The sequence below is a fragment of the Dermacentor albipictus genome, chromosome 2 (genome assembly GCF_038994185.2).
Source record: "Dermacentor albipictus isolate Rhodes 1998 colony chromosome 2, USDA_Dalb.pri_finalv2, whole genome shotgun sequence".
In the NCBI taxonomy this organism is placed as follows: Eukaryota; Metazoa; Arthropoda; class Arachnida; order Ixodida; family Ixodidae; genus Dermacentor; species Dermacentor albipictus.
Window position 1 is genome coordinate 197505659 of NC_091822.1, and position 26455 is coordinate 197532113.

The following is a 26455-nucleotide window of genomic DNA, read 5'->3' on the forward strand; positions in this document are numbered from 1 at the left end:
GCACTCTTAAGAGCGCGGTCGTCAAACTATAAAAAACATATTACGAAGAGCAGGCGCCACACATGAACCAATACACACACCATTTTTCTGAATAAAAAGTTTATCTTCAAACCGGATAAAAGTTGCACTTAGATAAAATTCAAGGAAGGACATGAAATTTTCTGATGACAACCCGGTCACATTGCGAAAATCTACCTCACCACTGTCTTCGATGCACGTCATCACACTGCGAAATAGCTCATCATGCGGTATTGACTAGTAAAGATCTTCGACGTCAGCAGAAAAAATGTCGGCTACTGAATGGTTGTCTTCCAGAAAGGAAACAACATCGAAAGAGTTCTTTATGCCATAAGGATCGTCAATAGTTAAATGCTTCAACTGTTTTTGCAAAAAGCGGCTAACCAAAACCTGCCAACAGTTGTTTTCACTGACTATTGTACGGAAAGGCACATCCAGTTTGTGCATTTTTGCTGTGAAAAAAAAAAAAACCGTCTAGAGCAAGCACCTTACATTGTATTATGTACCGAATTGAATATGAATAAAATATTGCCAGAAGCGAACCAAATAGAATCTCGAATACTTTTTGAATAACGAACAGCTGTTATTACAATTAATATAAAACAATGTTCACACCCCAGCATTCTTAAGGTTAGCAAGTTTCTGTGATTACACAGTATTTTATGAAGCTTTGTTTATATTCAAGTACAAATGGAGCATTAGGAGCAAAGTAGTAGTTTTTTCACATGCACAGGGCTTTTCAGAGTGTGCAAATGCTCGCTGTATAGCCTGTAAAGTATGGCTACCTAAGTGAAATAGCCTGTCCCAATGAGCAAGTTCTCATGTTTTATGTCTATACTATGCATGCAGAATGAAAATTTAGTGTCCTTTAGCTCCAATCTTATGTTTACTTGGGCACAGTTGATGTTTCAAAATATTTGAAATGCATCAAAAAAATATTCATATTCACGAATAGTGATTATTTGATTTCAAGACTGAATTGAATAAGACAATACTCGATTTCTTATTTAAAAGTTTTTAATATTTGCACACCCTAACTATTTTTCCTTCATATTTTATTTTAGCTTTTTTAGAGAGAGCAGAAAAGGAACTGCAAAGCTTGCTGTATGTTGTGTGTAGCTTGATATCGAAGAGTTGCCTTTCTTTTTTTTTTAATGGTTTTCTTCTGTGCGCATGGATTTCAGTAGTTCCATCCATGGATTTTGAAGTGATGCTACTTTCCTTTCGCATTTTTTTTGTCTGAGAAAAATAACAATAGTATGATAACAACTTTGATAAAAAATGTGAGAACACTAGCTGCAAACCGCTGAAACAGCGAGTAGGAGGAAGTCCTTGTGAGGAATGCCTAGCTGCAACAGGTAATTAGCACCAAGCTCTGCCTTGCTTATCTTCAGAGAAAAACCATGTGATCGTGCACACCTGCAGGAGCTTGAACAGGCAAGCCATTATCAATAGAGGCCAAAGAAAGCAATTTGCATTTTCTGAACTGAACGTAATTTATTGCATAATATTTTAAATGCGTAATTTGAAGAATGTCATTCCTAGAGTTCTCTGAATAATAGCCAAGTAAATATAGGAACATTTAATGCCATCTGTCTTTTGGGTTTAGCAACCTGCAAGCTGGGAATAAAGCAGCAAGTACAAAAGCACACTTAATCTTAAAATGCTTTATCTGAACAGGTAACAAAAGCTTCTAAATTAAGTTTGGGTTTGACTATGCAGGGCTATTGATTGTATTAAATAAATCTACAAGTTTTGCTGTTTGCTTCAAGCATGCTTGGCTGCAGCATCACACTGAATTTGTGTTCTTTCTCGTGACTAAACAAAGTACAGGTGGCCTGTTTTCTATGCACATGCACAGTATGACTACAAGTGTACCTGAAATCCAGTGTTAACTTGGCAAGAAAGTCCCCAACTTAACAAGTTTGCCTGTTTTAGAGTTTTAGCAATCTTTTTGGTTATGCGTCAAATGGAAAACTAAGCGCAAATAAATTACAGAAGTATACATCGAACAGACAAAGTCTTTGTGTGGACAGTGTTTTTATGTAATTTATACACTTTAAGTTTTCCAGTCAACATGTGAGACCAACTAGCTGGACAGTTACTCCTTCTGAAGTATATGTTTAGTTACTTTTTGCTGGGCAATTAGCATTTCTAGCAGCATTGCCAAAATAACTGCTTCTCAGTTCATCAAAAAAGTCAACTGCAGACGCAGCTAAATTGCAAGATTTTCTGCGAGTGCACACTGTGGTAACGGAGGCAGCCTTGACAGTTTTCAATAAAATAACTGTTTTTTTTGATGACTAGGCAATAACGCTAATGTAGAACAAAACACTATACAAATAGTCAGTAAAAATGCCATGGTAAAATTCCTCAAGCTATCTTGGCTAAATTCAATGCTCTGCCCCATTTTATCCCACCCGAACATGTGCTTCCATTTGTCGCTAAAGACCAAAATATTTTATTCTTGAGCCAGCATTTAGAGCAAAGCGCACTTAATCTTGACTCCTGTCACCATTTGTCAGCACAGTTGCTGAGGGGGCAGGAGGGTTGTGAGGGGGCAGCTGATGACAAAGCCCTGACGAGAGAACACTGGTTGGAAGCATGCAATAAGAACAAGCTTAGCGCCTATCATGGCCATTCATTTCGCCAATTCCTGCAGCCCTTGCAAAAGATGAGTGCCACCTAGCAGGACTGCAGATTCTGGTCAATACCTAACAGCTTATCAGTAAGCCATCTCGGTGTATGGCGGCTGCTTTACTAGGCAAAGCAAGATCTTCAACTCTGATGCCATTTTAGGAAAACTGGGTTATTCTGCCTTTTACCATTCCAAACATTGACTTACCACCACATGGGGTAACTTAAAGCTATAGTTTAAAGATAATGAGGAAGCTGTCTGGGAAGAACAAAAAAAATTGAACATAAGCAGAAAACTGAGCAAGTCATCATCATCACTTCACAACTTTTCACTAAGGATAGTGTGTTTCTGGACGCTACCTGGAGACTTTGCCTCCCCTCTCCCAGAAGAGAAGTTAACGACAGTGCAGAATTCACCTTGCACAAAAAGATTCAAGAGTAGCATGGGTTTGCATACTCACCAGTCCCCTGTACGACAAGTGTGCACCCGAAAGTGTGAAGTAGCGTGTCCTCCAGTGTCGAAATAACTTCCATTTTCTCTTCTTCTCCTTCAGTTGTCCCTAGTGGGAGCAACATGGAAATACTAAGAGGTCTGCTATGCCTAACTGCTATGCACTATCACAAGTAACATCACACACGAAAGAATGTAGTCATGGAATTAACAAAATGGAAAGAGGAGCTACAGCAGTGACATTGATCATGTTGTCTATCATTGTCCGCCTGGCAATCTGCACATTTTGTAAAACAATATTGTGAAAAAAAAAAAAATATTGACCTGCCATATCCCCGCCATGCAAAAGTGGATGTTCAGCAAAGCTTTTGAAAATCACCACTACAACTATTAAGGGGGGGGGGCGTGCAATGACTTCATTGCTATATATTTCTCCTCCGGCACATTATTCAGCCACAGGAGAATGTGGGCGTGTGGACTTCCCCTGTTCAGGAATTCCATGGCTATATGACCAGTGGCAGCACTCCGCCACTGGTCGTATTGCTGTTTACTTTTTTTTTTGCTGCTCCTTGTATTCACGCTTCCCCTTGGGAGTCCCAACTATGCTTTGCCTACCCATTGCAGTGTTGCAACAACAAAAAAATTAGTTGCTAGGCTGGTTCTTTTATATATTAAAGGCTAGTGATACCGCTCCCCTCGTCGCAAGCTGCCATCAGCACGGAAACTTGCACAACAGTAATCTATACAGGGAAAAGTATGTAGGAAGCGCTATGTGCTTCACATTGTTAGCAGTAGCACCTTATCATCCATTATATGTTTGGATGCTTGTTTTGTGCTTGTTCCTTTATTTAAGTGAATGCTGTGCTGTACGTTGTATGCATGACTCCAAAGAATGTATGCACTTTTCGCTTTAATCGCTGAAGGTTTCTTTTTCCGTGAGGATGATGCCGCGAGAAATCCCAACCAACTATAGGCTAACAGCTTTGCTGTAAAAGAGCAAGTGACAGATTCTTAAATATAAGTAAAGAGCTATTGTGGAACAATTAACATTATGTTTTTTGTTAACTGTGTACTGTACATTTGAGACCATCATGCTTACAAACTGGCTACAGAGTAATTGCACACACTGCACACATTCTGATCAGCTTTCTCCCATTGTTTAAATTAATGTTGATGATACATGCGGTACATCACGTCTCTGAAGTGAGTGATTGTGCTGGGCTTGCCCACCTCAATAACTGGCTCGCCACCTTCCTGGAGGAAACCTTGGGCTCGGTCAGGGTGGTTGCACAGGAAGCAGCCCCACAGGGTCAGTGGTCCATTGTATTCGAACACATCGAAAAAGCGCTCACTACGCAGCTCAGCTATCAGGTTGTCTTGGTCCTGCATGACGCAGAGTCACACAATTGTTGACAAATTTTGTATGCATGGAAACAACACAAAGCAAGCCATGCAATGCAGATGTAGGCAAGCAATAAAACTGTCAAATTGCAGTTACCAAAAAGTGTTCAAAACAAGAAGATTCTTCTTCCCTGGTTTCCACTTAGAAATCTGAGGTAAATCTAGTGGCTGTAAAGACTTATCTAATGTCAGTGTACTCTTTGTTCTAAGTAACACCTTGTTCATTGTACTTAGATAACAAGGCCAGGCAGATTCATATGCACTCGATACATACTTCCATCCCATACAAATTGTATCTATCACTAAGCTGTTACAAGAAGGGACTGCTAAGTTGACATCAGAGAGGTTTACACTAGATAGAATCTGCTTCCTTATGCAAGAACTTAAACACTGCTTGGGACTTGTTTGGAGCCAAGTGGCTTGCATATGCAAGCAGAATGCAAACCGTTTGTGTACCGTAATTGAAAATTATCTATTAGTCTACACAATCTTAGTTAAAACTTAATATAATGAAGTTGGTAAAATCACCAATTTGCTTCGTTATAGCAAAACTTTGTTGTATTGAAATTCAACCTTCTATGCAAATAAGCACATTCGTCGATCAATGTTTCTTGTGCAGAAGGAGCCACAGGATTTTTAGAATTATCGAGCAACAGGAAAAAGCAAATCTGAATTAGAAAAATGAATTCAATTTGTTTAATTTGAGAGTCAGTGACGAAAGATACAGCTTCATGCCGTGTCAAAGATTTCCTCACATCAGCAGTAAGAATTAAATGAAACCAGCGAAGCTTCTGCATCCACTCCACCGCTGTGACTGATAGTGTTGCCCGCAGTGGGACAATGCTATCATGAAAAGCACTGGCTTTTCACTGGCACTGGCACTGGCACTGGCTGAGGGTGCGAATGCTTCATCTGCCTCTCACTTCAATGCATCTCCAGAATTCAGGATCATGCAACCTCCAGCACAAAACACACAGGAAGACAGCAAACAATGCAACACCATCTCAGCACACCCAGTCTTAGCACACATGGCAGATTACCTCTAAAACAGGGCACTCGGGGTGTGTGTATGCGCTCAGGTGCACTAACAGCCACGTGCAGCTAAGGCCATGCCAGAAAATAAGGCACGCATCAGCCAGCCCTCTCCTCCTCCCCTCGCATGCGCTTGATCGTGTTTCCATGAGCTCCCCTCCCCCTTTCTTCTTGTTCATGCAAGAAAACGGCGCTCATCAAGCCAGCATTTTTCTTGGCTCACTCACACACACTTTCAATCCCACCCAAAGCATAAAGCACGCGTAGTGCAATAGGACCTTATTGCACTTAAGACTTTATGTGGAAGATGACGCTGCTCCTTTTCAGCAATAGTTCTTGGTCGCAGAATGCTCAATTTGAGAGGTGCATTCACAAGCAGTCACTTGTAATTAGAACTATTTGACCTGTGAGGGTAGCGTGACGACGCCAGGTGGTATAGAGTCGCAGGCACAAGATGGTAGGCAACTGTGTATAAACACACCTTGTCATATTAAGGTTATAAATACACGTTTTATAGACAAGTTCTGAAAGGTGAAATACTTTGTTGATTATTTCTTTATATTAAAGTTCGTTATATCAAGGTTTAACCACAGATTATAGAACTAAAGTGGTGGAATGTTTGAATTTCTTTTTGTGAACAGTATTCAGAGTAAGTCTGAGTCACAGTCAAAGTAACACTAAAGGATGCTCAAAGCCAAGCCAAAAATAAAAGCATGTAGTCTAATTTGAGTTTATGAGTGAGTTTATTTGTAGCAAACGGCAACAAAGGCAGCACAGTGGGCAGGCCTGGGCAAAGATACTCTGCAAATGTATCATGTAGCAATACAAGATACTCTGGAAACAAGTAATTGAGATATAGATACAAGATATCACCGCAACTATTGCATTTGACACAATACTTGCCATTTGTAGTTTGAGATACTTCCGATACATTCGCAAATTTCTTATTATAGATTGTTAGGAATGGCCTGCCAAGGTGGCGACATGCAAGTTATTTCAGCCCGCTGCATGTGTTTCGATCCACCCGTGGTGGGGGTGCCCTTCAGAGAACCAGCGAGGACAGCGCTAACCAACCGTGAACTTCCTTTGGAGAACTTGACTACGGCGGCGTTCATCCACCAAGCGCCTCGTTCGGAGAACAGGAGAAAGACAACTCTGGAATTTAGAGGCACCGGCCGGGGTCGGGCGTCGGGGACGCTGGACAATGGACACAACGACGACTGCGCTACAAAGGTTGTCTGCCCACGGAGGGGGCACTGAAACCTGTGTGTGCGTGTGTGTGTTTGTAAAATGTCCTGCAGAGAGGCGGCCTGTTTACGATCACGTCGAACGTTTTGCCTCACCTAGGGATCGAGGGAACACAAAGTGGATATAGCGAGCTGTTGTCGGCTGCTAGTGTGTGCTCGTCGTCGTGCTCTATGCTGGTCAATGTACTCGTGAGCTGTGTGCTTTGTTGCTGTATGCTTCGTCTTGCAGGCTCCATTTGGGAGTCTCGCTAGACTGTGTAAATGTATCCCATGTTCAAATGTAAATAATGTAAATAAACCCTGTTCACCTAGTTCCTCCCAAGTTCTTCTCTACGACCTTCAACTCCTTCAAATGGTGACAGCGGCGAGATCGTCCAACAACTCCTACAACTGGTAACAGCGGTGGGATCGTCCGACGACTCTAATAAGATATATATAATGTAGCAGCAAATGCATATGCACAAAAATGTTTGCTTGGAAATAAAATTTTTATTTCTATGAAATGTCTGTTAGTATCGCAAAATATTTAACGCGCTTTTAACATAACACCGACACCAGTGTCGGCGTCGACGGAGTTATCAACAAGCGAAAATTTTTGCATATATTTAGGTACGATACTTATTAAAATCTAGGCCGATAGTCTTTTTCTCTAGGGACCAAACTCTATGGTCAGCTTAGATTCGAGGATTTTAAAGAATGCACCAGTTTTTAATTGAAATTGATAAATGTTGTGCATAGCTAGCGCCATCTAGAAAAGTCATGTCACAGCCACTATTAGCCATGCCAGTAGCCAACTGCGGTACGCGAGCTACGTCGTCATTTTGACCTGCGTTGTATTGGCAATTTGGCGTGCAGCATGGCATTATCATAATGGAATCAAACAAGCGATGCCACTATAATGCCGCTTTCATACGAAAAGTGGTGCTAGCCGAAGAGGCATCGTCATACGTTGAACCCGGGCAGGACTTCAGCATCGATGAGAAAAACGTCTGGCATTGGAGGGGGCAACGGGAGATGCTTTCTGCGTGTGCCACAACAAGGATGGCATTTACCAGACCACAGCAACGATGACAACATAGGATGAGCTCAGCATGCTCATATTCAATATTCAGTGGGCAAGGTGGCAGCAGTACGAGCACTATGCTCACCCGCTGCCTATTTCTTACGCAGATTGCCTTCCTTGCTTGTTGCCACTTCGAATGTGCTGTGGTCATCTCTCCTGACATCACAGCTCTCGTGCACTCACCGCCATCGTCAACGTCCCTGGGTGATTCTGCTGGCTGCTGTACGAACTGTCCTATCTCCCTTATGGATGACTGTCTTGATCCGCCCATCACCACACATGCCCGCAACCCGGGCATAGCTGGCACACTGAACCGTCCATCCACAATCAAGCCCAGTCGCATGACGTCAACGATTCTGCCTATAAATCCCCAGCCAGATCCTTCCTTCTTCATTGGGCAAGGTGGCAGCAGTACGAGCACCATGCTTACCCGCTACCTATTTCTTATGCAGGTATGTTACTTTCAGAATGCCCCCTGTATTCACTCTGACGATCGATTCTTACTGCTGCTCCCTTGCCCACAGCATTCTCACAGATGCTTTGGTTATATTTCTTTGTATTCACAGCTCGCTGTTTGTGTTAGTAGACTGTTACAGAGTGGTGATGTTGAAAGCAATCTTGGTCCTTGCTCCCAAAAAAATCTGAGCCTTTTGCAAGGTTCTGCCGATCAACCATCGGTGTCTGAAATGCTCACTGAGCTTTTTAACGGACAGAAAAGATTAGCTGAGGATATCACCAAAATTAAAAACTTTCAACAATCTGTTAATACACATTTTAAGACTATCGAATCGCATCTGGCCGCTCTGGAGTCCTCGTCACAGAAGCCTGCCGTCGAAAGTGGCAGTCTTACAGCCTTTCAACTAAAAATGATGAATTAGAAAACCGTGCTTGCAGGAACAATTTAATCTTATACGGTCTGCCAGAATCCTCCAATGAAGATAATTAATGCCTGTCCACAGACATTGCAAAGTGGTTTGAAGATAAACTTAAGATGAGCTGTCCTCAAATAGAAAGATGCTATCGTCTTGGATCGCCTTCACGTGACCGTCCGCGACCCGTGATTATGAAACTTCTGGACTACCGGGAGAAAAAAAAGTGGTCACAAGCTTGAGGAAACCGATTACCGTATTTCAGAAGATTTTTCACTACGTGTCCGGAATATCTGCAAAGATCTTTGGTAAGCGTCTGAGAGTTTCAGGAACAATGGGTGCACGGTCCGCATACGGTGTGACCATATATTTATCAATAAAGTTCGCTACAACTGGAACAGCATTTCTAATACATTAGAGAAAGTACCTCGTAACACACCACTAAATAGTGTCACACCTGCCTCTCCGTCTTGACTACTTTGTCGCAAAATCAATGACCTCCGTGTATTAAATATTAACGCAAGAAGCCTTGTCAATAAATTTTCCGACTTCTTCTCTCTAGTAACTGCTCATACCACCCCATATTATAGGCATTACAGAAACATGGCTACATGAGGGCATATACGACTCTGAAGTTGCATTAAATGGATACACGTCGGTAAGAGTTGACAGACCAAATGGTAGAGGCGGCGGTGTCACCCTCTATATACAATTCAACCTGAAATAGAATTGCTTTTGTGCAAGATTCATTTGGAAAGGTCATCCACACTAATTGGATTGTTTTACCGGCCTCCCGGTTCTTGCGATGAGCAGTTCGGTTTTCTTAGCAACATCTTGCATGATTTGAAATCGTCAAATATAATACTTATGGGAGATTTTAATGTACCGGACATTCACTGGCCCTCTCTCACCATTACCGGCTACGACGTGTCCTTCTCAAGAAAATTATTGCGCCTTTCCCTATCACTCGGTCTTAATCAGATTGTCCACGAGAACACCAGGGAAATGGCTGTCCTATATTTAGTTTTTCTTAGCTCAAGTTTTTTCGAGAGTGTCTTCCAGTGCTGCGTTACTGATGGGATTTCTGACCACAAAGCCGTACTGTTGTTCTGTTTGCTGTATTGTTCCCAAACCGCGAATTGAGTACTGCACTTCTCGTGATTTTAGCCGTGCCAATGATGCTGCAATTACTGACACACTTAGCGAATCGTTTGAGAAGTTTCAAGAATTATCTTTGAACAGTGATGTTGATGTTGCCGTAGAGTTTTTTGAGCATATTGTTGAAACATGTATTAACCAGTTTGTTCCCTTGAAAACAAAAAAGAGAAATATCAATTCAACGTGGATGAGAAGAGAACTACTGCATTTATCACGTCGTGTTCCGAGATTGCGCAAGTCTAAAAGAAGTGGTAATCCTGTCAAAATTGCAAAGTTCAATGGTGCCAAGGAGAAACTTCGCCAGAAATCGACATCTGCCAAGAATTTCTACCATGCTGTTACTTTGCCAAAATTAATGAAAACAAACCCTTGTATGTTCTGCAAATCGATAGTGCCAAGTAACAGTACTTCAAACTGTTTAACTGTTAATGACAATGCAGTTTTAGATTCACTCACGATTGCTTCCGCTTTTAACACCTATTTTCATTCCGTAATCACACACAATAACTCCACTTCCACCTTTTAGCTATGACTCATACCCTCCTGTTGAAGACATCGTCGTTTCTAGTTTAGATGTTCTGAACATGATCCTCCATTTAGATGCTAAAAAGAGCTGTGGCGCAGATGACATACCCAATTCCTTCCTCTTTCACTACTCACTTTGGATAAGCAGATACCTCTCCGTTATCTTCTGCAAATCATTATCCACCGCCACTGTTCTCCAATCCTGGAAGCTTGCTAAGGTCATGCCTATATAAAAATCCAGTAACACCCAATTTCTGCAAAACTACAGACCCATTTCCTTAACTGCCCATTCATGCAAGTTACTCGAACATATAATTTTTAAACACATCACGAAATTTCTTGAAAGCCACAATAACCTGTCGAATTACCATCACGGTTTCCATCACGGATATAGCACTACTACCCAACTAATCGAATTCACGCACAATATTTGTCAGTCATTAGATTTAGGCAGACAGATTGATGGCATTTTTGTTGACTTATCCAAAGCTTTTGACACCGTCCCACACCCAAATCTCCTCTACAAGCTTAACTCCATTCTAAATAACCCTTCTCTGGTTTGTTGGATACATAGCTTCCTAACCCAGAATTCTCAGTCTGTGCACCTTAACAGCTCTATTTCCTCTCCTGTAAGTGTTTCATCCAGCGTCCCACAAGGTTCCATTTTAAGCCCGCTCCTTTTCTTATTATATATTAATGACTTGTCGCATTGCGTGTCCGTTAATATTCGTCTTTACGCTGATTATTGCATCCTCTATCATAATATTAACCCACCAATGTATCATGATTTACTTATTGACTAATCTGCAAAATTTTGTAGGTGGTGCAAGGAATGGCAAATGAACATTGATTTCTCTAAAGCTGTTTCCATGTCCTTTTCCAAACGCCCATCTCCATCACTTTTCACGTACACTTTCCATGGTCACGAGTTAAAAAGAGTAACCGAATTTAAATACCTTGGTCTTCATTTCTCTCATGACATGTCATGGTCGAAACACATTGATACCATATGTAAGAAAGTTTTTAGACATCTCGGTTACCTCCATCGTTCATTGCGTTAAGGCTCCAAAGGATACCAAACTGCTGACGTATGAAACACTCATCCGCCCATTCTTGATTACGGCTGCATCATGTGGAATCCTCATAAGAAATCCAATATTAAAAAATTAGAATCAGTCCAAAAGAAATCTGTGCGCTTCATTTTTCGCAACTATAGCCGAGATTTTTCCCCTTCTTCTCATTATACAGCTACAGGTCTTACAGTTCTTTCATCTCGCTGCCGCTTAGAATGCATGAAATTTTCACACATGCTGGTTCATTTTAAGCGCCTTGTTACACTACACTAAATAATTATTTGAACTTTAGTCCAGCTTCTACCACTAGGAGTTCTCATAATCTCAACCTCATCCCTTTCTTTTGCCGAACGGAGATGTTCAAGCACAGCTTCTTTCCATTGGCCATTGAACTCGGAAATTCACTACCTGGAAGCATCCGCTCTTTATCTATGAAAGAATTTTTGAAAACCATTGCATTTACTTGATATTAATATTTTTTTGTGCCTGTATTTTGTTTTCTCGCTTCCTTCTTTTTCTTCACTCCCTCACTGCCCACTCCTGCAATAGCCTCACTGATGCTGCAGTATGTGTAAATAAAAAAAAATGCTGTTTTCATTTTGTGAACGCTGTTCTTATTTTTTGTTCGGTCTACATTCGAGGTAAGTATTTTGTTTTTTCTAGCTTCGGACTTTCGGGGGTCGGCTTAGAATCAGGGCCAGTCTACATTCGAGTAAATACGATATATGCACATGCCACGCCTTGCTTACGACATGAAGTATATGTGCGTTATATTGCCACACCATTCTATCACTAAAGTTGCTCATACCTTGTCTTACATTCTTGACAAAGTTTTTCCTTGAAATCTTGAAAATGACAGCCCACAAACAAAAGTCATGAAACAATACCGACAATGCATGCCTTTTATGTTAAATCTTCTCAGTCTTAAATATTGAAAGTGCGAAACAATAACAGAAACCTGAAAATGATGCAAATTTGTTGGTGTGGCTACGCACTACCTCCAGGATCAGCTCATGCAAAAGGCCGTGTTTCTACCAGAAAGCTTGCTTTCGTGCATAGCGTTTGCCACCAGTGTTTCCTGGTAAACATTACGGTTACGAAAGCTGCAGTTGCCGGGAAGTGTGAGAAGCAGTCAGGGATCCTTGAATGCTCTCGCATTCCACTCTTAAAGGCAAAGCTTAAAGGGACACTAAAGTGAAATATGAATTCTTCTGCATCAGAAAATTACCTTTCTACAACACCAAAAACACCACTCTTACAACGATAAGACGTTTGGTAAGCCAGAAAAAGCGCAAGAACGAAATACGGGTGGCGACGCCTACTTAAGTTCCCGCACCTGGTGGTTGTGATGTCATGGATTTTTATGGAGTCTTCTAGGGCCTACTAACTATATATAACGGTACAGATTGATTGCATTGTGTTCTAAACGAACCAAACATTAAACATGGCAAGTTTCGGGAACCTTTACTCAGCCAACGCGGCCCAAATGCGAAAATATACTTTGGTATCCCTGACGTCACGCTGACTTACCGGCGCTGGGGTTTCGGCGCGAAATTCAAGTACTGATACTTGGACCTTCGTTTTCTTATCTAATAATCAAAAAATTTTTTTGAAATGACTGCCTGCAGGGTTCTGAAACAATGCTTCATTATTCTAAACTGATTTATTGTTCTGCTTTAGTGTCCCTTTAAGCGTCCTCCATGTTTTTTGTCTTACTTGCTCAAAGTATGGTATTTTCATTAGGAAGCTATTTATTGGGGTTGCTTTAGCTGCTCAACATGATAGCTTTTTATGCAGTATGCTGTCATCGGTTATTGCTTGTTGCTTTTGTAATTGATAGTAATCGCTGCTCTGCTTGCTGACCAGCTAGCAGGTCACCATCATTACAAGAATGTCAATAAGAAGCCTCTGCCTGATGGTGCATATACCACTATGGTGATTTACCCCGTCCGTAAACGTCTTGCCGTTTATGCAATACCGGGTCACCGGGCAGGTGTACAGCAGCAACAATGCTGGTAGCAACATTTTTTGTGATGCATTGTGTCTGCAGAGAGCACATAAAGCTGCAATGACCTATCACATTCTACTCATCTCATCCTGCCCTCATTGCCTGCTCTCGCTGGAGGGCTCTGGTGGAAAGATAAAAGAATGTCCCTGCCTTTAGTTTCATTCAGGTGGCTCAGCAGCAGCAAAGTCTGCTTCAGAAGCAGGATTCAGCCAACATATATAGTTTCGCACAGTGATGTTGCAATAGCCAGTATCTTGCATCTGAATATACAAGATACATTCTTTCATTCATCGAAAATACAGATACTGATACACATCTTGCCAGACGTATCATGGCACAGATACAAGATACCCAAAAAGTATATAAGATAGTATCTAAGATACATGTATCTTCGATACTGCCCCGCACTGACTGCTGCGGGTAACAATGAAAATAAGCTGTTAAGGACAGTTTGTTAGCTACACCTCTCAACATGCAAAAACTGGTTCAAATTATCCAAGGTTTGAATTGAATATCTTATTACCATGATCTCTGCCTGCACTTGCAGCTTTCCAGCATAAAAATAACCTTGCAAGGCCTACATGCACAGCATACCTCGGATGAAACTGCTTCCGCAAGATGGAAGTAGTTTTGCCAAAAGGAGTGCAATCTTAAATTGAGTAGCACTCAGCTGCAGCTTTCATACTTATTTACTGCAATGAGTACTACTGCCACCAGAAGGCCTATGTCTGTCAGATTGCACAGGCAAAATTTTCACTGTATGCATCTGTTACTGGGATAACTTTATATATCAGAATTTCTGTTCACATCCCTGATCTCAATTTCATATACAATTGGTTCGATTCTGGCAACAACCACCTCAACTTGACCTCTCATGCTGTCAGTATTACACGATGACATTAAAGTGCCTTTCATAAAATTGTGTGGTGGTTACCGGCTCTACAGCACTTCCATTCTCATTTGAGCTTGTGCCACCGCTTTTAACATATCTGGTGATGAATTAAACTTAAACTTTAGTGACTGCCTCTGGTAGAAAGCAATGACTATCCCAATGATTCAATTTAGAAAGGAACTTTCTTTTTTCTCTGTGCAGGGAAGAATTGATACCTTCTTCACCTTTTAGACACAGTCAAAAATTATATATAAAACTAGCAAAAGTCAAGAGTATATAAGGAACTTCAATTGTTTCACAGCAGCATGATTCCTGCTGTGGTGAAACATTGAAGTGCCTTCTATATCTTCCTTCTATTATCTTTTTATAAACTCTTTATGGATGAGTGTTGCCTACAGGATATGTACCAACAAAAAACTTTTTTTCTTGGTGAGATTCGGCATTGAGTAAAATGTTTCCGGCTAAATGTCTTCAGCCAACACCGAACAACAGATAGCAAGCATCATTTGTTCGTTTAGAACAGGTCCACAGGATGACGAAAAAGTTTGGCACGTGACTTTTCTTTTAAAGCACGGTCATAGGAGAAAGCTCGATGCAAGATCTCCGGCTACAGTGATACTACAAATGTGAGGTAAAGCAAATGGTTCACATATGACAAGAGCTGTCTATACAGATTCCAAATGAAGCCACAGGTGGCTTAGGGTGAAGCCCACTACCAGTTTTCGGCCTGGTGTTTCCTACCTGCTGCTGAAAAAGCTTCCACGTAATACTTTTTATTTTCATTGATTATACTTATTCTTGGTGTGTTTTGCACATTTAGACAGAAAATAAACATTCTTTGAGAGTATTTATACTGTTACAGCACAAGCAAGAGTAGCGCTAAAGACAAAAGACGACGATTTGACATGCCGAGGTGGGATCAGTCTCGGCTTGTTTGTGCATCGTTGCCTCGGTAGTGAACAACTTGAAAGTACATCTCTGCATCTGATTTCTTGATTTCCACAACATAACAAATTGGTGGAGGTGATTGGTTATAAATCCCAGTAAGGCAACATAACAATATGTCTCATTCTTAAAGGGTTAAATTCAATATCAGCACATAGGTGCAATAAACTGCAGTTCATATAGTATTGCTATACAATGCAAAGTAAGTATGTTAATATGTTAGCAGCTGAGTCACATACTGAGGCCACAGCAGTATTCAACACAAACAAATTCATGTCATTTGCTCCATTTATGGATAAAAATGCAGGTGGTCACCTATAAGCATGTTGGCATTTCGTGTGTGACTGATCCTACACAGTGGCCATGCGCACTACACAATACATTAAATTTGTAGGTAAGCCCTGTTCTAATTAAAGGGGATTGGCGATGCTTCTCATTGATGGAGATTTTTTTGTTGTCTTTACTCTGCTGTTCCTGGTTTTTTATAATCGTGCTTGATCAGGCCTGGTGCACTACATGCAACGTCCACTGTAGTTGGCCAGTCATGTAAAAACCCAGTGTGGCTTCTCATTCTTTTATTGCGAGAGCAATTATATGGACACTCTAAGTACATTTCTGCCGTCGCCATTGCCATGAGTCCAAGGGTGATAAAATAGTCGCCATGCACCGTACGCTGTATGTGCAAGTGAAAGTGTGCGGGGGCGAGCCAGCGATGGTGGCTCAATCTCATGCCCACAAGGGAGGAAAGCGGGGCGGAAGTGCACCATCTTCCATTGCGCACACGGCTGCAGAGGAAAGAGGGGCATCCCACTCCAGCGGATGCTGGTGCAGTCGCGTGTGCCCCACCCAAGCCACACTATCTTGAAAGCTCTCTGTGACAGGGACAGAGTCAGCTGTAAGCTGTTTTCATGGCTTAGTTTGTGTTGATGCGAGAGGCAGCACAAAAGTCAGTTCGTTCAATGCTGCTGCTGCGCTTCCTCACTCCAGTGTTGTGATAGCAAGTTTTCGTGGTGAGGAGATGTGTTCATGTTTGCTTGTGCATGCATGACCCTATGCTTGTTAATTTAGTTAGTATGCCTATCTTTAGAAGTTTACACGGCCAATAAGACTACCATCCTTACTTCATATAGTTGTCTACTAATTTGCTATTGCATTGATGCTTTGCCTTTTGGGTGAAACTATGACTTTTTTGTTTTGTTTACTAATAAGCCTATGAGAGCGTCCTTGACAATTTGTCACATGCTAGCATTAATGGCGGCTCAGTGAAACCTCGTTAAACCGTAATTGGCCAGATCTGAGAAAAAGTATGTAATAAACAGTAATAGTGCTTAACTGAAATAGCATGAGATCGCCCACTTACCTGTCAGAAACGGAACTCGGAGAGAGTGCGATGAAAGGGCAAAAACATGCAGTATTTATTCACTTTGTGCGCTAAAGCTTTATTTTTGTTTCATGCCGCGGCGACTTAGCAGCAACAACAATGGCCTCAAACTCAAAGCAGTGAGCCAGCTTTTCAGCTAGATCCTTCTTCTCGGCAAACACTCGCGTGGTAGATTCCTTGTTTTGCATTGCATATTGTCCGTGCAAGCGCGTGGTAACGCTACAAAAGTCACGGGGCACCTTTTGCAACGATTGCATTCATAAGGCTGACGTAACGCACAGCTTCTGCCACTGTCGGGCTTGAACCGCCCATGCTGTCGCTTTCCGTGTTGGCCTCATCACGGTCGCTAGTCGACACTTCGCCAACAACAAAGGTAACTATGGCAAAAAGTCGAACCTCGTAGCCGATGTCTCTTCGCGGTCACAGCAGCGCTGCTGAGCAACTTCTTCGCATTCCAAATGCTACACATTGTAGTCAACAGTAGATCCCTGTTGTGTGCCAGCACCAACTTCTTCGTGTTATGTTCGATAGCACGAACGATATCTCATTTTTCTTCGATGATGAACACCTGGCGTCCTTTTTATCTGAGCTTTGGCATGTCGCAAATCCTTGATTGCACGATGCCCGAACACTCTCTGGCATGGCACCGAAAGGGTGTTGATGTTAATGTGGCTTTGTTCCTATCCGTTGTTCCTATCACTGAGGCTTGTTGTTCTGCCAGACTGCCCGATGGAGACGACGCATCGCTGTGTTTGCACGACGAAAAGTGGAAGCACTACGTGTTAACCAATACGTACACAATAAGCTGGTATGGTTTATGCGGATACAAAACACATTATGTTCAATGGCCGCTGAGTCAACGAGTTGACTATACTACTTTTAAAACGAAACTACTGTTTAAGCGGTACGTTTTAATGAGGTTTTATTGTATTCATATTAAAATCAGACCTACAAATATTTCGTGTCATAACAAAGGTAACAAATGATTGTGGACTGAAATGCAAAAGAAGGTGCATACTTTATTTATAAAGCCTCCATCAATGTTATGCAAGCACTCAGCTACCGTGATCTATATCTAGCGTGCCTCTCATTCGTCTTAGGTAATGAACCAGAGAACTTGTGCAAGAAGACAGGCCTAAGAAAGCAAGAAAGTGTCAGGTAAGGTCACAGGCCAAACTGGATTGCCACAGTTCTCGTTTTTTGTTCAATGATGCAGTAGCACTTGTGCTGTTGTCATGAGTAAATAAATTCAAATTAAATTATGGGGTTTTACATGCCAAAACCACTTTCTGATTATGAGGCACATCGTAGTGGGGGACTCCGGAAATTTTGACCACCTGGGGTTCTTTAACGTGCACTTAAATCTAAGTATACGGGTGTTTTCGCATTTCGCCCCCATCGAAATGCAGCCGCCGTGGCTGAGATTCAATCCCACGACCTCGTGCTCAGCAGCCCAACACCATAGCCGCTGAGCTGAGCAGAGCAGAGCAAAGAATGAAGTTACCTTTGCAGATGGGAATGATGAGGTCACCAAGGCTAGGAATGACTTGTTATCATACTTCAGTGTGTCCCAGCAGTTCTTCAGGCTGCTTACAGATGACTCACGCGTACTCAGGGCACTTGTAGAACGAGCCTAGGTAGCAGGAGTTCAAAGCAGGCACCAAGAAAAAGAAAAAGGAGAAAAAAGAAAGCTTACGAGTATACTAGGCAGTAAAATAAGGATATCGCAATGCCTGAAAATGTAACATGTCTACTCTTGACACAAGAAAGAGTAGGTGGAGGAAAGGAAATAGTGTATATAATGGGCAAAGGCCAAACAAAAGCAGCAACGAGTTGCAAGCTACAAGCATGTCTATCTGCAGCAGCAACTAACACATCATAATCAAAATGTAGAGAGACGCAGATAGAAATACCAATACCAAGATGAATTCAGCTTCATGCTTCCTTACTACATGGTGAAGCATACCATACGCAACTTAATTAAAGCTCGAATTCTGCTAGAAACCATAAAACTACATGCAAGTTAGGCAGAGATAATGCTGAATTACTATTCCAATCCGTTTTTATTCTAAATTGCTGGAGGTACTGGGTATCGATCCCAGTAATACAACGTAACACTATGTCCCATCTTTATAGGGTTACGTTCAATTCTATCAGCACATAAGTACACTATTTACCTGAACCACTTTTTATCAAAATTGAATAATGCATTTGAAGTTCGACTATTTCATAAATACTTTGCCGCAACAAGTTCTTCAATGCATTCAGCAGAAGCAAACTTATTGGCAATAAAACACACCGTTCACAGTGCTTCCGCTCCTTCTTCAATGATATGCACTGGGAAGGCTGTGGCGGAGCAGGGTGTGCTTACAAAGCTCCGCCTACTGAACATCACCGTGCCGCACAGTCCAAATCTGATTTTGGATGTTCATGTAGATGCAACTATTTCCAATTTTGGCGCCTACAACACACCAAACGCGGTTGTCCTTAGCGAACAGCAGTGCTACAGTTTTAGTTCACTGTAGCAGCGAGCTCAGCCACTAGACTCATCATGGCACCCCATCGCGGCCATGGTATCTACGCTACATAGCAGACTGAAGCTAGTACATGCAATTGCAGTGTTTGCTTTGCGCATGACTGAGCTTGAGTGTGCGCTAGCACTCATATGCTCCAGTCTGGCCATGCTACGTGATGTGGACTGGCTTTGTCTTGCACCAGCTTGACTGACAGATAGTAGCCACATTCAAATCGTGCATTTTGAAGTGCTACCAATGGCTGATTACGAAGCGAAGTCTGTCAAGGCGTCTAACTAGGAGGGGCCAGGAGTGAGCACGCAGTGGCAAGCGTATGTGTTGTCTGACCTTAAGGTTCATGTAGTTCAAGGTTAGTTGACTGTTGAAAACTAGTCAAAATTGGAGAGACCTGATGGCTATGACACCTATAAGCAGAGCAGCCAAAGTTTAATACCTACGTAGGCGGCCGCACACAAGCGTGACAAGATGATAGTTGGTTTCTCCTAGAAATACATAATTATTCTTGAAATTCAAAAGCCCATTGTCGCTTACCTCGGCCTGTTTATCAAACTGCATCAATAAATATACACAGTAACGGTAGGAAGAAGCACACTGATCCAAACATTATTCTTGGTTGAATGAATGAATGAATGAATGAATGAATGAATGAATGAATGAATGAATGAATGAATGAATGAATGAATGAATGAATGTTTGGTTGTTGGCGCAAGGGCCAGGTATGGCCAAAGAGCGCCAATATTCTTGGTTGATGCTAGCTATAGGCCAATAGCAGCTGCATATAAGAATCTGCCGTAGTATTACAAAATAAAGTGTCCAGAAAGGAGTGATGAGCAGGACTCTGTTGAAAAGAGAGCATTTGATAGAAAGGTGATTTCGCACTCTGCTTGTGAGATCCACGCGCTGCGCACGACTGCAAAATTTGGCTGAGATGCTACCTGCAGGTTGTGTTTTTTTCACCAAGCCTGAGGGGTGGTTCAGGGTCTCTTTAAGCACAGTAAACTGCATACCATATATTACTACAAAATGCAAAGACATCGGTATGTTAGCGGCTGAGTCACATGCAGTGGCCAAAGTTATCAACACAAACAGATTCATGTATTAGCCCTCGCCTTATGAAGGGCTAATGGTGGATTTGGAATGACAGCAGATTGGAATAAAACCAGACTGGAATAGTTTTATGTTATCCCGGTTCTGGATAAAAACAATAACGAGCTGAAATATAAGTGTTACATTTATTTATTATGATCCCTGACACACACAAGATGTCCTCAATGTCACATACATGGCCATGGCCCAAAGGTTCTGACCTGGTTCAATCAGACTCACTTACCTGCAGTGCAAGAAACATTAGGTGGATCCATATGCGTGGATTCTTGGTTTTCATGACAAACAGGCTCTTGTTATACAGGCAGTGCTCCCCTTTACCCTGGCAGGCAAACTGAAGAATGGCATGCTTCTTGGCACGCCTTTCTGTCCAGGCAAAAAGAGAGAGTAAGAGTTTTCTTAGCTGGGTCTTTGTGGTCACCAAGGGAAATTCTCTCTTTGCGAATAACTTGTGAAGTGGTGCACTATGGTCCAGCAGTGATGACATAGGGGCAACTAGACATATTGATATATATATGTACTAGTATCTGGCAATTTATTTACAGTTGTGTGTTAAAAAGGTTTTTGATCAGCACAAGCTTACCCGCTCTTTCGCACTTCAATATGTATGACATGTTTGAATCAACGATAATACTGATGGAATTCTGACCTTGTTGGCATGACATTTTCATTAGCTTTACAGCGGCAAACCACCGACGCAAAGACATAGGTCACAAGACAAGCACTTGAGTTAGGTCCTACCAATTCATGTCTACATTTTGTGCTGTAGACTCATGACGACAACGCAATAGTGTGGCACATAATATTTCCTCTGGCAGTTTGAACATAAAGCTTGAAGAAATCTGCATGACAGTAATCAATCAGGCACTGACCTTCGATGGTGCACTTAGATGGCAGTGGGAGCTTGACGAAAATGATCTGCATGTATGCTTTGATCTTGTCTAGGTGTTTTTCACAGAAGTGCTGCACTGCATCCCGCATTGGGTATGGCTCAAACACCGATATCCTCTGCGAAACAATGTGGGACAGAAAAAAGCAGAAATGAAAGGCCTATCAATTCGTACTATGCCTTACTGAAGCTTAGAACAAAGCAACACTAAGTCAGTTCAGGTGGATACAATATTGTTTCAAAACCTTATTGTCACTAATTTGGCAGAAAAATGTTGATCTTACAGACCAAGATCAAGGTAAAGCTTCCCCTTTAAGAATTTCGTGCCAGAACTACAGTGGTGGAGAGTCAGTTTGATGTCAAGGATGATAAAGTGCGGTAGAACTTCGTTCACACATTTTAGAAAATATGCACGAACTGGTAAAACTTACCATCCGAAGTAACTAAAAAATTTGACACATTAGAGTGTAGATGACATCTACGTTATGCAAAGCGTTGCACGAATCGTTGCAGCACAAAGTAGGAGACGCTGACACGTGTTGAGATGATGGGGTGAGATGGTGGTGAGTTCATATATATCTACAACCGTGAGCAGCACTAAGGTGACAGAAACACAAGCGCTTGAGTCTCCCGTCCCCGATTTTTTTTTTCGTATGTTTTGCACTGCCCTTTAACCATGCAATTGTGATGGTTAATGCTGATGCATGTGCTGTATTACATCCACATGACATGAATAATAAATTGAACGTGAATATTCACATTCATATTCATATTCGTATTCGTCTTCATATTCTTTTATTAGTGTGACCTGCATTTTATTTTTCCTGTTCCTAATGCTGCACTGTGTTCGTTGCCGTTGATTTATTTTAGTCTTTGTGACCTGGTGATCTCGTTCTTTCATTCCTTTGCTTCCCTTCTTCCTATATTCTACTCTGTTTCTATAGCCTTTTTGCCGAAGAGTAGGCAGGCATTGTGCCCCTTTTGGTGGCAGTCACCGACCTGCTCACTCCTTTATTTCTCTCTCTACCCATTAATTGCTTGTTTCACATTGAATAATAATAATACATTTATTCTTGGGACAGAGAGAGAAGTTTATCTTGCATGAGGAGGGAAGCGTTAAGAGGTATGGATGCTAGACATGTCACACCATTGAGAGTTTGGTGTTGGGCTACCTGGTACTTGGAAGATTTAGAATAAAAGTACAAATTATTCAGACAAGGAATACTTTGCACTGTTTCCATTCTAAACACTATTGAGGTTTAACAAAAGTGAAGCTCCACACCAAAAGGACTTTGTATTCTATCCATTTCTGGATAAACCTTAATATTAAGACTGTTCTTACTGAACAGTGCTTTTATTTTCTGGACTCAACTGTTACATTATGATACAAAGTGTGTGACGGTGGGCCTCATCAATAGAGCAGGGTTCGAAATATAACTTTAGTGCGAGGGGGAGATTCTCCCCCTGCAACAACTATTTTTGGTCTGGTGCATGGAGGTATACATCATGCAACAAAGAGTGGAACCCAAGATAAATCTTGTAGGTTCACTTAAATTATTTGCATAATGCAAAATTTGTTCCCACAGAATTGAAATGTGCTGTTGAGGCAGATGAAATTTATTCATAATTTTATTGCAGATGAAACTGTTCTGCGCAACTGCTGACTGAATTTTTTGGACAAGGCATGGGCTGCAAACATTTCTGCATAATTACTAAGTGGTCCAAAAAAAGTAGTTTATGGGGGCGAAAAAATTCCACTGCCTTTCATAACATTAACCCAAAAAGCTATTAAAGAAAACTTTTGCTCAATCTTATGCTGCAGTGAAATGGCATTTTGTTGTAGCAACATCATTATCACCATCAAGCTATTCTATGTCTCCTAGAGGACGAAGGCCTCTTCCTGCAATCTCCAATTACCCCTGTCCTGCACTAACCGATTCGAACTAGCGTCTGCGAATTTGTTAATTTCATCACCCCACCTAATCTTCTGCCGTCCTCGACAGCGTTTCCCTTTTCTTGGTACCCATTCTGTAACCCTAATGGTCCACCGGATACCTAACCTACACATTACATGACCTGCCCAGCTCCATTTCATTCTCTTAATGTCAATTAGAATATCGACTATCCCCGTTTGCTCTCTGATACACACTGCTCTCTTCCTGTCTTTTAACTTTACACCTAACATTCTTTATTCCATCGCTTTTTGCATGGACCTTTACTAATTTTCGAGCACCTTATAAGTCTCCAAGTTTCTGCCCCATATGTTAGCACCGGTAGAATGCATTGAATGTACACCTTTCTTTTCAATGATAATGGCAAGCTTCCAGTCAGGATCTGACTATGTCCGCCGTACGTGTTCCAACCCATTTTTATTTTTCTGTAAGTTTCCCTCTCACGATAAGAGTCCCCTGTGAATAATTGACCTAGGTAAACATACTCCTTCACAGACTCTACAGGCTGACTGGCAATAGCGAATTCTTTGTTCCCTTGCCTGGTTATTGATCATTATCTTTGTCTTCTGCATATTAATCTTCAACCCCATCATACACTCTCCTGGTTAAGGCCCTCAATCATTTGTTGTAACTCGTCCCCAGTGTTGCTGAACAGGAGAATGTAATCTGCAAATCGAAGGTTGCTGAGATATTCATCGCTGATCCTTACTCCTAGTCTTCCCAGTTTAATAGCTTGAATACTTCTTCCTAGCATGCAGTGAATAGCATTGAAGAGATTGTGTCTCCTTGTTTGATGCCTTTCTTTATAGGTATATTCCTACTTTTCTTGTGGAGAATTAAGGTACCAGTGGAATCTCTGCAGATATTTCCAAAGATATTTACGTAAGTGGCCTGTACTCCTTGATTATGTAATGCCTCTATGAGTGCTGGTATCTCTATTGAATCAAATGCCTTTTTATAATCTATGAAAGCCATATAGAGAGGCTGACTGAATTCTGCAGATTTTTCGATTATGTGATTGATGACATGGATACGATCAATTGCACAGTATCCCTTCTTGAAACCAGCTTGCTCCCTTGGTTGACTGAAGTCCAGTGTTGCCCTTATTCTCTTGGAGACTATATTGGTGAATATTTCATATAAAACTGAAAGTAAGCTAATGGGTCTATAATTTTATTTTTTAACATCTCCCTTTTTGTGGATCAGTATAATGTTGGTATTTTTCCAGTTCTCTGGGACCCTTCAAGTCAATATACAGTTCGAATAAAGGGGCACCGGTTTTTCAAGCATTATGTCTCCTCCATCTTTGATTAAATCGACTGTTATTCCATCTTCTCCTGCTGCTTTTCCCCATTTCATGTTTTGCAAGACCCTTCTAACCTCATTGCTAGATACAGAAGGGGCCTCTGTAACCTGTTCATTACTACTTCGAATGGAGGTATCGTGGTTGCTCTGGGTACTGTACAGGTCAGCATAGAAGTCTTCTGCTTCTGATATGATCTTCTGAATGATATTATCCTGCTTATCTTTCAGTGTGTACATCTTGGTTTGTCCTATGCCAAGTTTCCTTCTCACTGATTTCATGCTGTGTCCATTTTTTACTGCTTCCTCAAGTCTTCCTCACATTAAAATTTCGAATATCCCGTATTTTCTCCTTGTTGATCAGTTTTGACAGTATCACGAATTCTATCTCATCCCTTGAGTTGGACACTTTCATGCTCTGTCATTTCTTTATTAGGTCCTTTGTTACTTGGGAGAGCTTACCTATCGGTTGCCTTGGTGCCTTACCTCCCAAATGCTGCTTCTGAAGCCAGCCTAGTTACAGTTTCATTCGTTACCTTTATTTCATTTTCATCTCTGTTCTAAGGCTGCATACTTGTTTGCGAGTACCAGTCTGAATTGGTCTGCTTCGACCCTTACTGCATCCAAGTTGGCCTGTTTCTTCTTGACCGATTTTGCTCTTTCTCTGTTCAAATTGAGGTGAATCCTAGCCCTCACTAACCTACGATCACTGCACTTTACCCTACCTATAACTTCTACATCCTGCACTATGCTGGGATCAGCAGAAAGTGTGAAATCAATTTAATTTCTTGTTTCACCATTAGGGCTTTTCCAGGTCCACTTTCTGTTGCTACATTTCCTGAAAAAGGTGTTCATTATATGAAGCTTATTCCTTTCTGCAAATTCTACCAGCATCTCTCCTCTAGCATTCCTAGAGTCAACGCCTTAGTTGCCAATTGCTTGTTCACCAGCCTGCTTTTCCCCCACGTTTGCATTGAAGTCGCCCATTACAACATTATACTGAGTTTGCACTTTTCTAATCGCTAATTCAACATCTTCATAAAACTGATCTACTTCATCATCATCGTGACTGCATGTTGGAGCGTAGGCTTGTACTACCTTTAATCTATACCTTTTATCAAGTTTGATTACGACTACAGCTATCCTCTCATTAATGCTGTAGAATTCGTCAATGTTGCCTGCTATGTCCTTATGGATTAGGAATTCAACTCTATACTGCTTATAATCTGGAAGTCCTCTATAACAGAGGATGTGGCCATTTGTCTGCACTGTATAAGCCTCACCAGTTCCTCAAACCTCACTAAGGCTAGGGTCAGTTTCTAGGGTCTAGGGTCAGTTTCCATTGGCGGCCTGTCCGGGTCCAGAGTTCCTTAGCACACTCTGCTGTTACAGGCCTAACCGCCACCTCGGTCAGGTGCTCCACAGCTGCTGGGGACTGAGGACCATTGGTTGATCAAATGAGTCGATTGGGAGGGAGTGGCTGAATACTGCACGAGGGAGGCCAATTCGTGTTCTGATGAGGGAGCATCCTTTGTTGAAGCTTAGTGGGTCTTCCTAATTTGCCTTGTACCTGGATTAGTATAGCCCCACTGGCTCTCGGAATTTCTGCCGGTGTCAGGCACCACTCCAAGCCTGGAGAAGGTGAATTCGAGCTTCCCACCTTCAGCTTTAAGAAGAAGAAAAAAAAAAACAGAAAGAAAGAAAACAAGAGAAAAAAGAAAAGCACAAGGATTCGAACTTCTGACTATGGCAACTGAGCATGCAAGCTAGCTCAGTCAGATAACCGTGCAAGCTGTGAGGCCACCTTACGTTGGAGAATTCCAGCCCAGATGATCCTACATGCCTGAAAACATGCTTGAATTATCTGCGATAGACGGGCTTGTCTGATCGCAACAGGTAGCGCAGCCTATATTTCTCAATAGTTCTACCATCGTGGTTTCGGAATCTCCCGTATGTATGCAGCCAGGAACGAGG

General features: G+C 41.7%; 1 protein-coding gene across 2 annotated transcripts in view; it reads right to left on the reverse strand.

The window, feature by feature from the left end:
- Window positions 1-26455, reverse strand: part of melt (ventricular zone expressed PH domain-containing protein melted) — a 105221-nt gene that overhangs the window by 8908 nt on the left and 69858 nt on the right. For both annotated transcript variants that reach the window (XM_065427622.1, XM_065427621.1), the window contains exons 12-16: window positions 21211-21346; window positions 20565-20704; window positions 18205-18333; window positions 4337-4489; window positions 3117-3215 (exon numbers count right to left, since the gene is read on the reverse strand). In XM_065427622.1, coding sequence (XP_065283694.1) covers window positions 3117-3215; window positions 4337-4489; window positions 18205-18333; window positions 20565-20704; window positions 21211-21346 — 657 coding nt within the window. The remainder of the gene's footprint in view (window positions 1-3116; window positions 3216-4336; window positions 4490-18204; window positions 18334-20564; window positions 20705-21210; window positions 21347-26455) is intronic.